Source organism: Thunnus albacares, chromosome 3 (genome assembly GCF_914725855.1).
Source record: "Thunnus albacares chromosome 3, fThuAlb1.1, whole genome shotgun sequence".
Classification (NCBI taxonomy): Eukaryota; Metazoa; Chordata; class Actinopteri; order Scombriformes; family Scombridae; genus Thunnus; species Thunnus albacares.
Window position 1 is genome coordinate 24,559,746 of NC_058108.1, and position 12,775 is coordinate 24,572,520.

At 40.7% G+C, this 12,775-nt stretch overlaps 1 protein-coding gene across 3 annotated transcripts in view; it reads left to right on the forward strand.

The window, feature by feature from the left end:
* Positions 1-12,775, forward strand: part of LOC122979612 (hedgehog interacting protein) — a 36,249-nt gene that overhangs the window by 14,470 nt on the left and 9,004 nt on the right. For all 3 annotated transcript variants that reach the window (XM_044347199.1, XM_044347200.1, XM_044347201.1), the window contains exons 5-11: positions 4,356-4,507; positions 6,021-6,194; positions 6,998-7,141; positions 7,293-7,411; positions 8,795-8,918; positions 9,823-9,968; positions 11,317-11,404. In XM_044347199.1, coding sequence (XP_044203134.1) covers positions 4,356-4,507; positions 6,021-6,194; positions 6,998-7,141; positions 7,293-7,411; positions 8,795-8,918; positions 9,823-9,968; positions 11,317-11,404 — 947 coding nt within the window. The remainder of the gene's footprint in view (positions 1-4,355; positions 4,508-6,020; positions 6,195-6,997; positions 7,142-7,292; positions 7,412-8,794; positions 8,919-9,822; positions 9,969-11,316; positions 11,405-12,775) is intronic.

A 12,775-nucleotide genomic window follows, 5' to 3' on the forward strand; every position in this document is an offset into this window, starting at 1 on the left:
CTGATGCCGAGCTGTAGCCTCTGTTCAAATAATGACGACATCTCGCACTGCACAGCTTTAGAAGAGACACCCTGGAGTAGCGTGTGTGAAAGTGACAGTGAGTTTTATAAATGAAGACATCTGCGAGCAGTAATGCAAAGCTGACAGTCCACTGACATGTATTAGCCTTTGTAACAGGGCCCTGCAATAAAATATTTCACAGTTAAAACAAATAAGTCACAGCATGTTACTCTTTTTGTCCCTGCTCCGCTGACAGCTGCTCTGCATTCTCAGCGGCCATCAGAGGCTCAGGGCTGAAAATAAGTGGCCTTACTCATCTTTACTATTTACTCCGACTAGAGGCAACTCATGCTGATCTCACTATTATTCTCAAACAGTGGGATGTCTACTACTGAAAGCTGAAATCATCTTTCTATTAACTTTATGGCCAGATAATGGATTACGTTTGGATAGGAAAGAGTCTACTCTTGGGGTGGAAGGATTAATGTATTATGAGATTGTTGTGTGCTTTTCGCTGGATTTATATATCAACAGGTGGAGAGGCTGCACTGGAGATTTAACAGTACAATTTTCATTGCACAAGAGAAAAGTGAAACAAGAATACTACACAGGAGGCGTGTGTGAGGGGAGTGTAGATGCTTCAGGTAGTCTTTGAGTGAAGGGCGTAGACATTGTTTTGCTCCAATCAACTCATGTGGAATGTCTTTCGGTAGAGGAATGCCCACGAGCCAGAGAGGATCAAAAGGTTCAGGGCTAACAATGCATGAGCCAACACATGCGTCACTGGACTCAAAAGACAGCTGCCCCTGCAGAATTGGAAATCGTAGCGTTGTGTGTCACTGCCTCCACCACTCAGACAGGGTCAGCATTCCATGTAATGCACCGTGAGATGTGAGATAACAACCGCTCCTCATCCCTGCACCTCACTTTCCCAGCTTTCTGTGGAACGACGCCAAACCTTTGACAGTGCCAAAGCTGGAGCCCCAGAGAACAGAATTGGAGGGAAAAGAGGAATGCAGAGGCAGGTGTTTGTGAAAAATGAAGAGATAATACCTCATGAGAGATTCAATCAGAACCCCCTGCCCGGCTGTGGAAGAATGATGAATGATCATAATGATCATAAAAAAGACAAAGATGTTCAAGGGAAAATGGAGGGAATGTGTTTTAAGTTGACACAGCAGTCTGTACAGTTGGATAGATAGATAGAAACTTGGAGATGGCAGGCCCCTAAATCTAACTAAACCCACATCAAAAAGTAGCTTTGCCGCTGACAGTATGTGAAACCTGCAGTTTGTCCATTCTCTAAATTAGCTTGTTTGTACAGTACATTAGTTTTTGAGGCGTGCCAAGAATATCTTACCTACTGCAGCTTTGGCAGCAGTTTTACAATAATCAATGCTCAGGAGCCACAGGTTGGCACTTTGTCTTCTTTTAATCAACCATGGACTGGCTCTGCAGTGAAAGGCTTTCTGATGCAGTGTTTGTTTCTTATGGCTCTGGTGCCAGCTCTGCTGTTCGCCTGCTGCTGAAGGAGTTAGTCATTAGCAAGAGGGCTAATATTTCAGCTCATTTAAACACTGTGTATCTTGGTGGTCCCCTTTTGACTCCGGATCTAGGCCTTTTTGGAATTTGTTTTTTTTTTTCTTTTTTGGGCATTTTTGCCTTTTATTGGACAGTCACAGTGACGTGACAGACAGGAAACAAGGGAAGAGACATGGGTATGACATGCAACGAAGATCCCCAGCTAGAATCGAACTCACTGTATCCTTTAATCCAACATATGAATCCAACATTTTAAGGTGAGGGCGAGAATTTCTCTTCCCAAGATGAAACCTTGTGACTTTCTTTGGCAAAGTGCAGTCACCTCTGCTCCGACTCACATCCAGCTGCACAGTGTGCTGCATCCTCTCCCACATAACTCCTGTTTTATTTGACTTCAATAATCTGACATTTAGTAGTATTCATAAATCTTTGCAGAGAAGCTCTGCCTTTTTGGGTGGAGATTTATTTGTCAACTTTCACAACATTTCACTTCATATTCAGATTGATTGAACCCGTGTGGCTTATCATGTGGGTTTCTGTTGTTGCTCATTGGTACTTCAAGTACATTCCTTTGCAAGGAGTCATGTCTTTTGCATTCGCATGTGGCCTGTGTCACTGCTGTTTTGACTGGGCCGGACCTGGCCCAGTCCAAACAGAACTGGGAGATCCAGTACACCAATTTATGATGTGTGTTACTTGGCCTGTCACATGGACTACACCTATCCAGAGCCCAAACCAAGACCTATTTTATTCTGAATTCCTTTGTAACTATTTTGGGAGGGAATTAGGAGCGCACTGATTGATCAGCCACCAATCGAAACTGGACGATTTTCCGCCTGATCGATTCCGCCAGTACGTTAACATGCAGACAAGAAACCTGATTATTGAGAGTAACCAGGTTATGTTACCTTACACGGATTATACTCAAAATCTCCATATATATGCACTTCTCCATAGTCAGGTTTCTCCCCCACCACGACCTCCCTCAGACGGTCACCATGCTGCAGCTGGCGCACCCATCTGCCAAAGAGAACAGGTCAGTCGGCCTCTTCACATAATCTCGGATAAAAATGGGAATTTCCCCGAGAGCTTTGCCAAACCCTGGGAAATCCCCAATTTCATTGTAGATAATTTTAACATAAAATTAAGCGTTCTTCAAGGAGCATGTAGAACATAAAGTTTTTACTCTCTCCAGCATTTCACAGTATGTTTTTATTGTATTTATCAGGTCAGTTTCCTTATTCGCTCTGTTCTTTTGCACATACGCACTTAAAAAAAGCCGGTCAGAGATAGATTGTCTTCTGTGTGGGAATTCTACATAGTTGTAAACTGTAAACTTCTGCATTTTAATTTCATTTGAAAAAGTAGAAAAAATGTCATAAGATTATGGAACTTGGTGCACTTTATTTTATTTTCATTTGGAGAAGTTGTTAAAGCTGTTTAGTGTTTTATATGCAGATCATTAAGTTTATTAAAAAACAGGTACATTTTTTAAATTAATTAATTAATTTGTTTTTGTAAACTGTTAAAATATATCAAACTAAAGAAAATCAGTATCAGCTGGGATTGGTATTGGCAGGTCAGGTTTTTTAAAAATTGGCAATCAGAATTGGCCAAGAAAAATGCAATTGGTCCATCCCCAGAGGGAATACCTGACAGATGATGCAGCTGTGTTAATTGTGGACATGATGCTTGTTTGTTTGCCATGAGTAAGACATCATCTTCCCATGATGTTCTGTTTTCCTTTTTTAAACTTTCTTAGTGAAAAAAAAGGAATCAAGGAAGAACATAAAGCTGTTTTGGAGGGATACAATCACATGGGGACCACGTTATAAACAGTCTTCACACCTAAGCCTAGCATTCTGTTCATTCTTTTGTCAAGAAAAAATAGTGAGGGAGAGTACAACATAAAAAAAAAAGGGCCGACCTGGCTTGCTTTGCCTAGGGAATGAAATGCTATAGCTGATTATTACAGCTAACTATGATGGGAGGACCACCAGGGTAGTGACAACTGATGTAGCTGCCTCCGGGGTGAGACAAAGGTTTACATATTACACAAGCAATTTAGATGTTTTCTAAACATGTTGCCAAGACAGTGGGAGTTGGCAGCTCCTTCCTTGTTTAGGTTTTCATTTTTCCTTTTTTACGCTGTTTCCCCTCCCCCCTTCCAAGCCTCAAATTTTGCATGGATTTTGTGTAAACCAGGAAGGAACGAGGGGACAGGGAGCAAAAAGCACGGACTGAAGCACTCTGCACTTTTGTGCTCTCTATGAACTGTGAGTGAGCTAATAAATTCTTTCAGCCACTCAGCGTAGCATTCACGGATATCCCCCAAAGATTACACACACAAATCACTGCACAATGGAGGCCACCGGGAGGGCCTGGGCGTCACAGGGGCCCCCGACCCTGAGGACAAGCGCACATAACCAGGCTGCAGAGAAGACTGGGTAAAGGCGGGGGGTTGTAGAGGAGGTGCAGCTCTACCCAGAGTCAAATGCTTTATAATGGTTGGTAATGGTATATTCAAGGAGGTTGGTGAAGGTGTGAAGTGAAACAGGCGAGGGTAGAAAAAGAAAGAATGAGAGAATAGCAGGGGTGTGAAAGGGAATGTGATGGATAAATAAAAAAGGGGATTAGGGAGGTTGAAGAATTAAAGGAGGTAGGGGGTGATGGGTGTGTTGGGGTCTCATGTAGTGGTCTTGGTGATGATGAAGATGGCCGAGGGGGGTGATTCCAACCCCACACAGCCAAGCAGAAGCTGAGGAGGGACATAATTAACTCCTGGATCTTTTGTGTTTCTCATCTGACTGCAGGGTGGAGATGAAAGAGGCCTGCTAAGCCTGGCATTCCACCCCAATTACAAGAAGAATGGCAAGCTCTACGTCTCCTACACCACCAACCAAGAGCGCTGGGCCATAGGACCACACGACCACATTCTCCGTGTGGTTGAATACACCGTTTCAAGGTAATGGGAGAAGTGTGTGCCAAATCTACCTTAAATATAGGTTGCTTACTGCCTGAAAGGACACCAAAACCTCAGCTGCCTCACAGTCTACATAGCAACTTATTTATTTACCACTGTGGATTATCATAGCCTGGCCATGCATGTCTTCATACAAAGCCTACTTGTTTAAACAAGATTATTTTAAGGTATCTTTATTTAAAAAAAATACAAGGCAGTTTATAATGTCATCAGTTGTGATTAGAAGTGTTGTATGAAAATTGGTGAAAATCGCCACATTTTCAAATGAAGCTTTAATTTGTATATTTATTGCTGAATACTTAAAATGATGTATTTTGTAAAAATTGTAAGCTTTTTTTTAATGTAATAAGATAAAATGTATAAAAATAGGACAAAACAGAAACTTCCTGATCATGAAATGCTGAAGGGATTGATTCTATCATTGACTATTAAAAGCCAACAACACTGATTTGACATATTTTTGTCAGTAGACACAGATACAGATACAGTATACACAATAAAAAGCTTGAAGGGCACACAAAGGATTTAGAAAGTAGGTCACACGTCTCACCAAACTAACTTTCTGTGTGTAGTGTTTTGCTGAATATGCTATGGTCATTCATTATGATGAAACCCTGTGATGAAAGCAGTGTTTTGCCTTTTGCTGTGTAGATACTTCACACTACTTTCACAATGACCTGTGATTAAGAGAACAATCTTTTCTCACGAACGTGTTTAAATGACACATTTTAATTTGCATAATCACAGGTGTATGCTTGATTTAATGATCTAATCTCAATTATAGTCTTGGCATGCAGTCTTGGTGACTGCAGCATATAGTCTGTAATTTGAGGGTCCAATAGAGAAATGACAGTATTTGAGTAGAGTATTTTTTTGTCTTTGGCAAGCTCCTTTTTTAAAAAATTGCAGGACTTTAAACACCCTACCCAAAACAACACATCATGAAATATTTGTTGCTGATACTGTGAAGCCAAATCCTCACTTTGCACTAGAAAATTGTGCAACATTTGGAAGTCTGTGTTACATCTCCCACCCACTGTATTTGCTTTAGATTTAGACTCAACGTCTTCAGACAACAAACTTTTAAAATTATTGGATTTGATTTGGTATGTCATGTCAGCGTTTATTGCCGTTACCATGATATCATCCCACTAACAGAATTATTCTTTAAAGCAATTAAAGACAATCATTGTGTCCTCATTTATAAAATCATGTCTACACTGCATATTTCAAAACATTACACCACATTTTTTTAGTGGCGCTTAACCTAATCAACATACTTTTGAGCCAACTCTGGGCCACACAAAAGCCACTTACCAAGACCATACTACAATGTATATCTTTGAATATTTATATGAGACTGTATGGAAGCATATACTGTAGGTGTAGAAATGTTCTAGATATTTTTGATAAATATAAGTCTTTTTGTAGTGTAGCCACTATAATTTTTGCGCCCCAGTAACAGAAAGTCAGTGACAATGATGTGTTTCTTCAGGAAAAACCCAAACCAAGTGGACACCAGGACGGTCCGGGTGCTAATGGAAGTGGCAGAGCTGCACAGGAAACATCTAGGCGGTCAACTTCTGTTCAGCCCTGATGGCCTGTTGCACATCGTCCTGGGAGATGGCATGATCACTCTGGATGATATGGAGGAGATGGATGGACTCAGGTGAGATAAGAGGTCAAAGAATTGTGGTTTAGATGACCAAGCAGGGTTTCCGCCAGAAAAGTTGTTACTGGTGATACACGGTGTTCAGGCTGATAAACCAATTACAATTCTTGCTTTTTTTGTAGAAATAAAACCCATTTAGTTCATTTTTGCGTATCAGTGCCCACGTTCATCAAAAAAAACCTAACTAACTACTACATACGCTACACTGAGAGTGTCTGCTCCGTGACTGTCCACAGCAGCAGCACAGTCGCAGCACAAAGTAGCAGAGAGAGACTTCTGTCCTCCCGCCTGCTCTCTGCTGTAAACACACGTAGCTGCTAGTGAGCAGCTGCTCTCATGCCTCCCCGGGTCTCTGTGCTTGTTTTCGGCAGAAACTCTCCTGCTCTCTGCCTACTCAGTCTGCTCTCAGCGTGTCTCTCTCCGGATGGCAGGCAGGTTATGCCAGTTCTGGTTCTAAGCAGCAGTCGTCCTCTGGCTCGTCCCCACGTCTGTGTACGCTGCAGACCAGTGTCGCCGCAGCCCTACCGTCACACACACACAAGCTCTCTCTCTCGACCTCACACTCGCTATGCACTGAGCTATTCCATAAAGGAGCTACACTACTTTTATAACACATTTTAGTTTAGAAAACATCTTAAAATACATTAAAAAAAAAAAAATCCCCAATGCTTAAGCCCAACAGGAGGTCAACTCAGACACTGTCGGAAACCCTGCCAAGTGCTGTTGTGTGCCCCAAGATTGAATCCTTTCCTAGCTCCTACCATTGTGAAGGTGTATTTTGTTTGTGTGTTTGAATGCAGTGATTTCACAGGGTCCGTCCTAAGGGTCGATGTGGACACGGACTGCTGCACATCACCCTATTCCATACCACGGAACAATCCATACTTCAACAGCACCAACCAGCCACCTGAAATCTTTGCCCATGGATTACATGACCCAGGCAGGTGAGTCGAACACTTGATGGGACACTTCAACGGCATCACACTGAAGAGATAAACACAGTATTTACTATTTCTGAAATAAAAGGCTACTACACCTGATTGAAAATTACTTCTAGTTCCCCTATATTAATTCCTGGCATTATGTATTCTGTAGGTGTGCAGTGGATCGGCTTCAGACAGACAATGGGAGTCTCCTGATCCTCTGTACAGATGCCAGTGGCAAGAACTCATCAGCAGGAAGAATATTGGAGATTACAAAGGGAAAAGATTACGGTGAGTTATTCTGTTTTTCCTTAAGTTTTTTCCAAAAATGCTGATGACTTTTTTGTATTTGAGTTCATTATTTTGTGCTGTTAATACAGCTCATGATATAAATAAATGAGTGTATCCTTTGCCTGAGACTTTTTTTTTTGATGGAATTACGTCTCAAGAAAAAAATGAAAATACATCAACCTCTTGTCTAACCTTTCATATTTATTCTGCTGAAAATGACATCTGTTTTTACAAATGCCTTTCATTTTGTAAGAACATGGTGTTTTGGCAACAAGTTTAGAAACACACTGGGTTGAATGCAGAGACAGTGAAGGTTAAATGTAAAAATGATGTGATCTAGAACGATTCCCCCTTGTAGAGTGTGGATTTGCCAGGGGAATGTGAGATTGTGTCCACAAGTAAGATTTAAAGCTGTCAACAACAATAACTGTCTAGATGATGGTTTAGCATTGTTGAAAACACAGCTGAGAGGGGTTCTTGTTCGTCTCACATTGAGAATATAATCGATACCAGCAACGCCTTGACGATGCTTACCCTGCTTCTCTTCACAAAGAAAAAATTACAGCTATTTGTTTCAAATTACTTAATTTCAAGTTATCTTTGCCACATTGAGTGTTGCTTTAGTAACCCCAATTTATCCTTCAACCTTGATCTCTCACTCCAATTTAATCAATGCGCCTCTTCCTGTCAGAGATTCATGCTCCTCCTGGCCTGATGCCTGATTTAGCCAGTTACCCAAACTCTAAAGTGATAACAGTTGGGAAATGAGCACACCAAGTCTTGGATCATAAATTTTTAAAGGCCTCAAACCTCCATTCATGTTTCCCTTTGCCAAGGCAACTGTAATCCAGAAAACATGCCGTATTGCCTCAACATCACACTTACGAATAAAAGAAAAATACATTCTAGTTTTGATAGAGACATTTGAAGGTCCAAGTTGGCTGCCATGAAAGAAGTCTTCAATTATATTGCTGCCCCATTTAAGTCAAGATTCACTCTGTTCTCCTTTTTACTTATTGAAGTGAGTCTAGCTAATAGGAACCACACAACCATTACGTGGAATGGACTCATGACAAAATGAAGTAAACATTAATAGTTTTTTTTTTTATTCCAGTGCAAACAAAACAACACTTATTACTGTTGGAATAAAATATAATACACCCTTAAGTAAAGATGGTAGCAACCTTTGTAGGATGCAGATTGATGCATATACTGATTATTACATTATCTCATCTCAGTGAGATGGAATAGATTGCTTCTATGAAAACACATTTTCTGCTAGTGATGCATGCATGCAGAATATGGTAGCACCACTGTATGACTGGCAGGCAGCAGGACTGAAAGCAATATAAATCAGACCTTTGTCTCCTTGTCCCTCTGTAGAAAATGAGCCTTCTGTCTATGACCTGCAGTCCAGTGGAGGAGCACCACCTGTGGGGGGCTTTATCTACAGGGGCTGCCAGTCTAGAAGACTGTATGGCAGTTATGTATTTGGAGATAAAAACGGGTAAGTACAACCAATGTACTCCACACAGTGCTGATTAACGATGTAACAAAAAAATTAAGTTACTACATGTTGTGAAATCTAGACTCCCTACATAGTTGGATGTCAGAAAGCTGTACACATTGCAGTGGCTTCATTCTTTTGACGTTCAAGTACAGTCGATTTATGAGTTATTAGAACCATCCTCAGTCTTATCGAGATCAACATGACTCTTCCTTCTCTTCTCACACTGAAAAATCTGTCCCTAGCGTGGGCTTATGCCAAAGTAAACACAAAGTTCCATCCACGTGGGGGAAAACAAGTTTTATGTTACTGTCACCACTACGGCTCAGCCCAAACTGTGTAAATGGAGATTAGACATCCTGCCCTGTGCTGTTCACACTTTTCTTTGGTTTGTAATTCATCCTACTTTGCTGATGTCAAACACTGACGCTTGAGTAAACAAAGGAAGTAAATAGTTGGGGGGGGAGTACAATATCAGGAGTTGGCACTGCGTTTAAAACAATGTGTGGTCGGTTAATTCTGTGCCTCATTACAATTTGGGGGCATATTGTTGTGGCTAAGTGAAGGCTCCGGGATGATGTTTGTTTTGAAACTAAAAGCCGAGGTCTTAAATAACACCATGTGGGACATGGGGTGGAAAAGGAAGATGGGTCAGTGAACCATGTAACAGGAAGTAAAAGTTGTCCTTGTTTCCAGATCTCAACTTTGACTTAGCCAATTAAGCTGCAAATAAACGGCATTGTATGTCTCATTTGTACAATGAATTATAAATGTAAGAAATGTGCATATAATGTATTGTAGATAACATACAGTATTATATAATAGTCTACATTAGATATACAGACAAAGCAATGGCCGCAGTAATTGAACATTAAGTTTATCCTGTGTGTTTTGTTTGTCTCAGTAACCTGCGGATCCTCCAAAAGTCTTCATTATCAACATCAGCAGCTGGTGAACAGTGGCTGGAGAAAGCTCTATGTCTGGGCTCAGCTGGTTCCTGTGGCTCTATGCTTGTGGGACACATCTTGGGATTTGGAGAAGATGAACTGGGTTAGTAGGGTGATGATAGATAAATCTCGGATTTTCAATCTGGCCTTCTCTGTCTTTTCTCTCTTCCTTTGTTGTTCTAATTTCACTATATCCACATGAGTGACATCTGTGTGTTAATATATTATCTGAAGGCACATTGAGGTTTTTCAAAATGAACCTTTGAAAGCTTGTTGACTCCAAATGACAGATGTCAAAACTATGGAAAAATCATGGCTTACGGTCATTGTGTTGTATATTTAACAATGCTACATTATTTACATCAAACCTCCATGTGAGGAATTTCCCAGTTGGTTATTTAACAAGATGTTTGTAATGTTTTACACGAACAGTAGGTGATGCATAGAAACAAGATAGAAAATCTTGGAAATTGCCACTCTGAGCCAACAGGAAGTTCCACTCAAACTACAGGGAAACTAATAACTCTGCGACTCTACGTCAATGGCACATTCCCAACAGGATATTAAATAGTGTGTACTTCCTTTTGGATTAATTGTCATTTCCATAAGATAGCACTGATACTCCAAAGACCCACCCCTGCGTATTGGGCCACCTACAAGGCAGTGTTTTGCATGGGTAGTGAGATGTGTTACTGTTTACCTGTGGGACTGCAGCATTAAGATAAGGTGGGGTGAGCTGAGGTGAGCACACTAATAAGATACAGAACATTTTTACCAGTTGGACCCCCACCAGACACTCACAGAATTATTAACTGTCAGCTCTGATGTTTCTGATTTAAAATGAACATGTGATGTGGATCACTCACACAGCCATCAGAAATGTTTGATCACGCTTCTTGCCAGGTCTTGGAGTTATTATTTGAAGAGGTATTTAAAGATTGCTGCATTTGATCATGATTTGCAAGTGGTGCAAGAATCGTGGAGGGGTGGGCGTGTGTCCCAAAGTATGGGCCCCACAGACACATGTTTACAATTTGTCCCCTTATGGAATTTTCTTGCGGGCTTGTTCCTCATTAAATTATCCGCCTGGTTCCCAGTCATGAGTATCCAATTGTCCCATTAAACTCTTTCTTAAGGTTCTTTGGCAAGTGCAGCATTGCAGAAGCTTTAGCTACACTCACTCTCCTCTCATCTTCATGTCCTCTTATCTCTCCTCTCCTCTCCTGCTCTTCTTGTCTCCTTTTTTCCTCTCTTGTCTTCGCCCCTCTTGTCTCTACTCCTTTCCTCTCCTCAGTCCAACTGCACATGCATTGCATGGACTTGTGGTGTAATTGCACTCATTTGTGTCCTCAAGCACAAAGGTTAATCACTGGGACATATGCAACATATTAAAAAGTATAATGCAAATCATGCAGATGGATCACTTCCATGTGACTATTCCTCTTTTTCAGGTGAAGTTTACATACTAGCGAGCAGTAAAAGCATGGCGCAGTCACACAGTGGGAAGCTCTACAAGCTGGTGGACCCCAAAAGGTACAAGAAGTTCAATAAGTACAATTCTTTTTTTTTTCTTGGGGGGTGGTTTGTTTCACATTTTGAAAGGGGCTTTGAGTAAGCCATGTTCTGTCAGCCATCATATTTTTGTTGACGGCTTTGGTACATAGTTGGGTCTCAGTTCAGTAAGTAAATGATCCATCAATACTTGTACATGCCATCTAATGAGACTCAAGCAAACTAGAGCCCGCCATCCCTAATTCCATGTTGGTTTTGTTTTATGGTTCATGTAACCATGGATCTATGGTTACAGTCACAGCAGTGATGTCTTTTCTGTTTTCATTCTTTCAAATGTCCCTTCACTCACATTTAAAATATCACTCTGACCAGAACCTTTGTGCTCGTAAACAAGATGTCATATGACCACCTGCCTCCGCCAAAACAAATGCTGAGCAATAAGTGGAGAATAAGCATGACATTTCAAAATCTTAGTGTAAAGTTATGTTAACAGCAACACTGACTAGCTGGCCGTGTTCACTCTGGTAACGTTTGCCTGCTGGTTATTTTCGGAACATTTGACAGCAGGGTTTATTCTGCTGAGAGTAAGAAAAACACATTGGCACCTGTTATCAAGTACAGCAACTTCCACTTACTTTATTTAAGCACATGTAGAAACACAAGCACATGTACATATGTATGTGTGTGTGTGTATATATATATATATATATATATATATATATATGCACATTTATTTGTCATTATATGGAACAGAGTTCAACAACTCTGCAGCACACACATATCACTCTGAGTGGTGCAATCCAGTTTATTTCTTAATTAATTGATGCTGAAAAACTGGAATGTGTGGGGAACATGCGTGTGCGTGCAACTTCATAATTCAAATGTTTGTGTGTATGTCTGTGTCTTTGTGTCATAATCCTTACCATATGCATGACAGTATTAGAAATCATTAGGATAGTGATCAATCTATAATCTGTTTGTGCAAGACCACCACATGAAAAACATTCGTCATTTAAGAGGAGAAAATATGCACATAGGGCATGAATTCATCCCACACGATACGGGAGGGATGTATAAGCATTTGTATCTGATATATTACCCCTGCAAACATAAGCAGACTGTAATTCAAATCAATTAATTCAAAAGGTTCAAACTGAACCCCCTATGATCTGCCTTTTTTTCTTATTAGCACTGTTAAAGTTGATCCTGCAGCGTTAAGCCCCTCTGCTCAGGTCAATAAGTGAGTCGTTCCAAACTTTGAACCACCAAATGCACAAAAGAAGAGTCCCAAATGAATAATATTTCTTTAGGCTAGGTCAGATTTCATTAAGAAAGGCAGATAAAGTGGGAGAAGCAGACTCAGAGAGAGAGAGAGAGAGAGAGAGAGAGAGAGAGAGA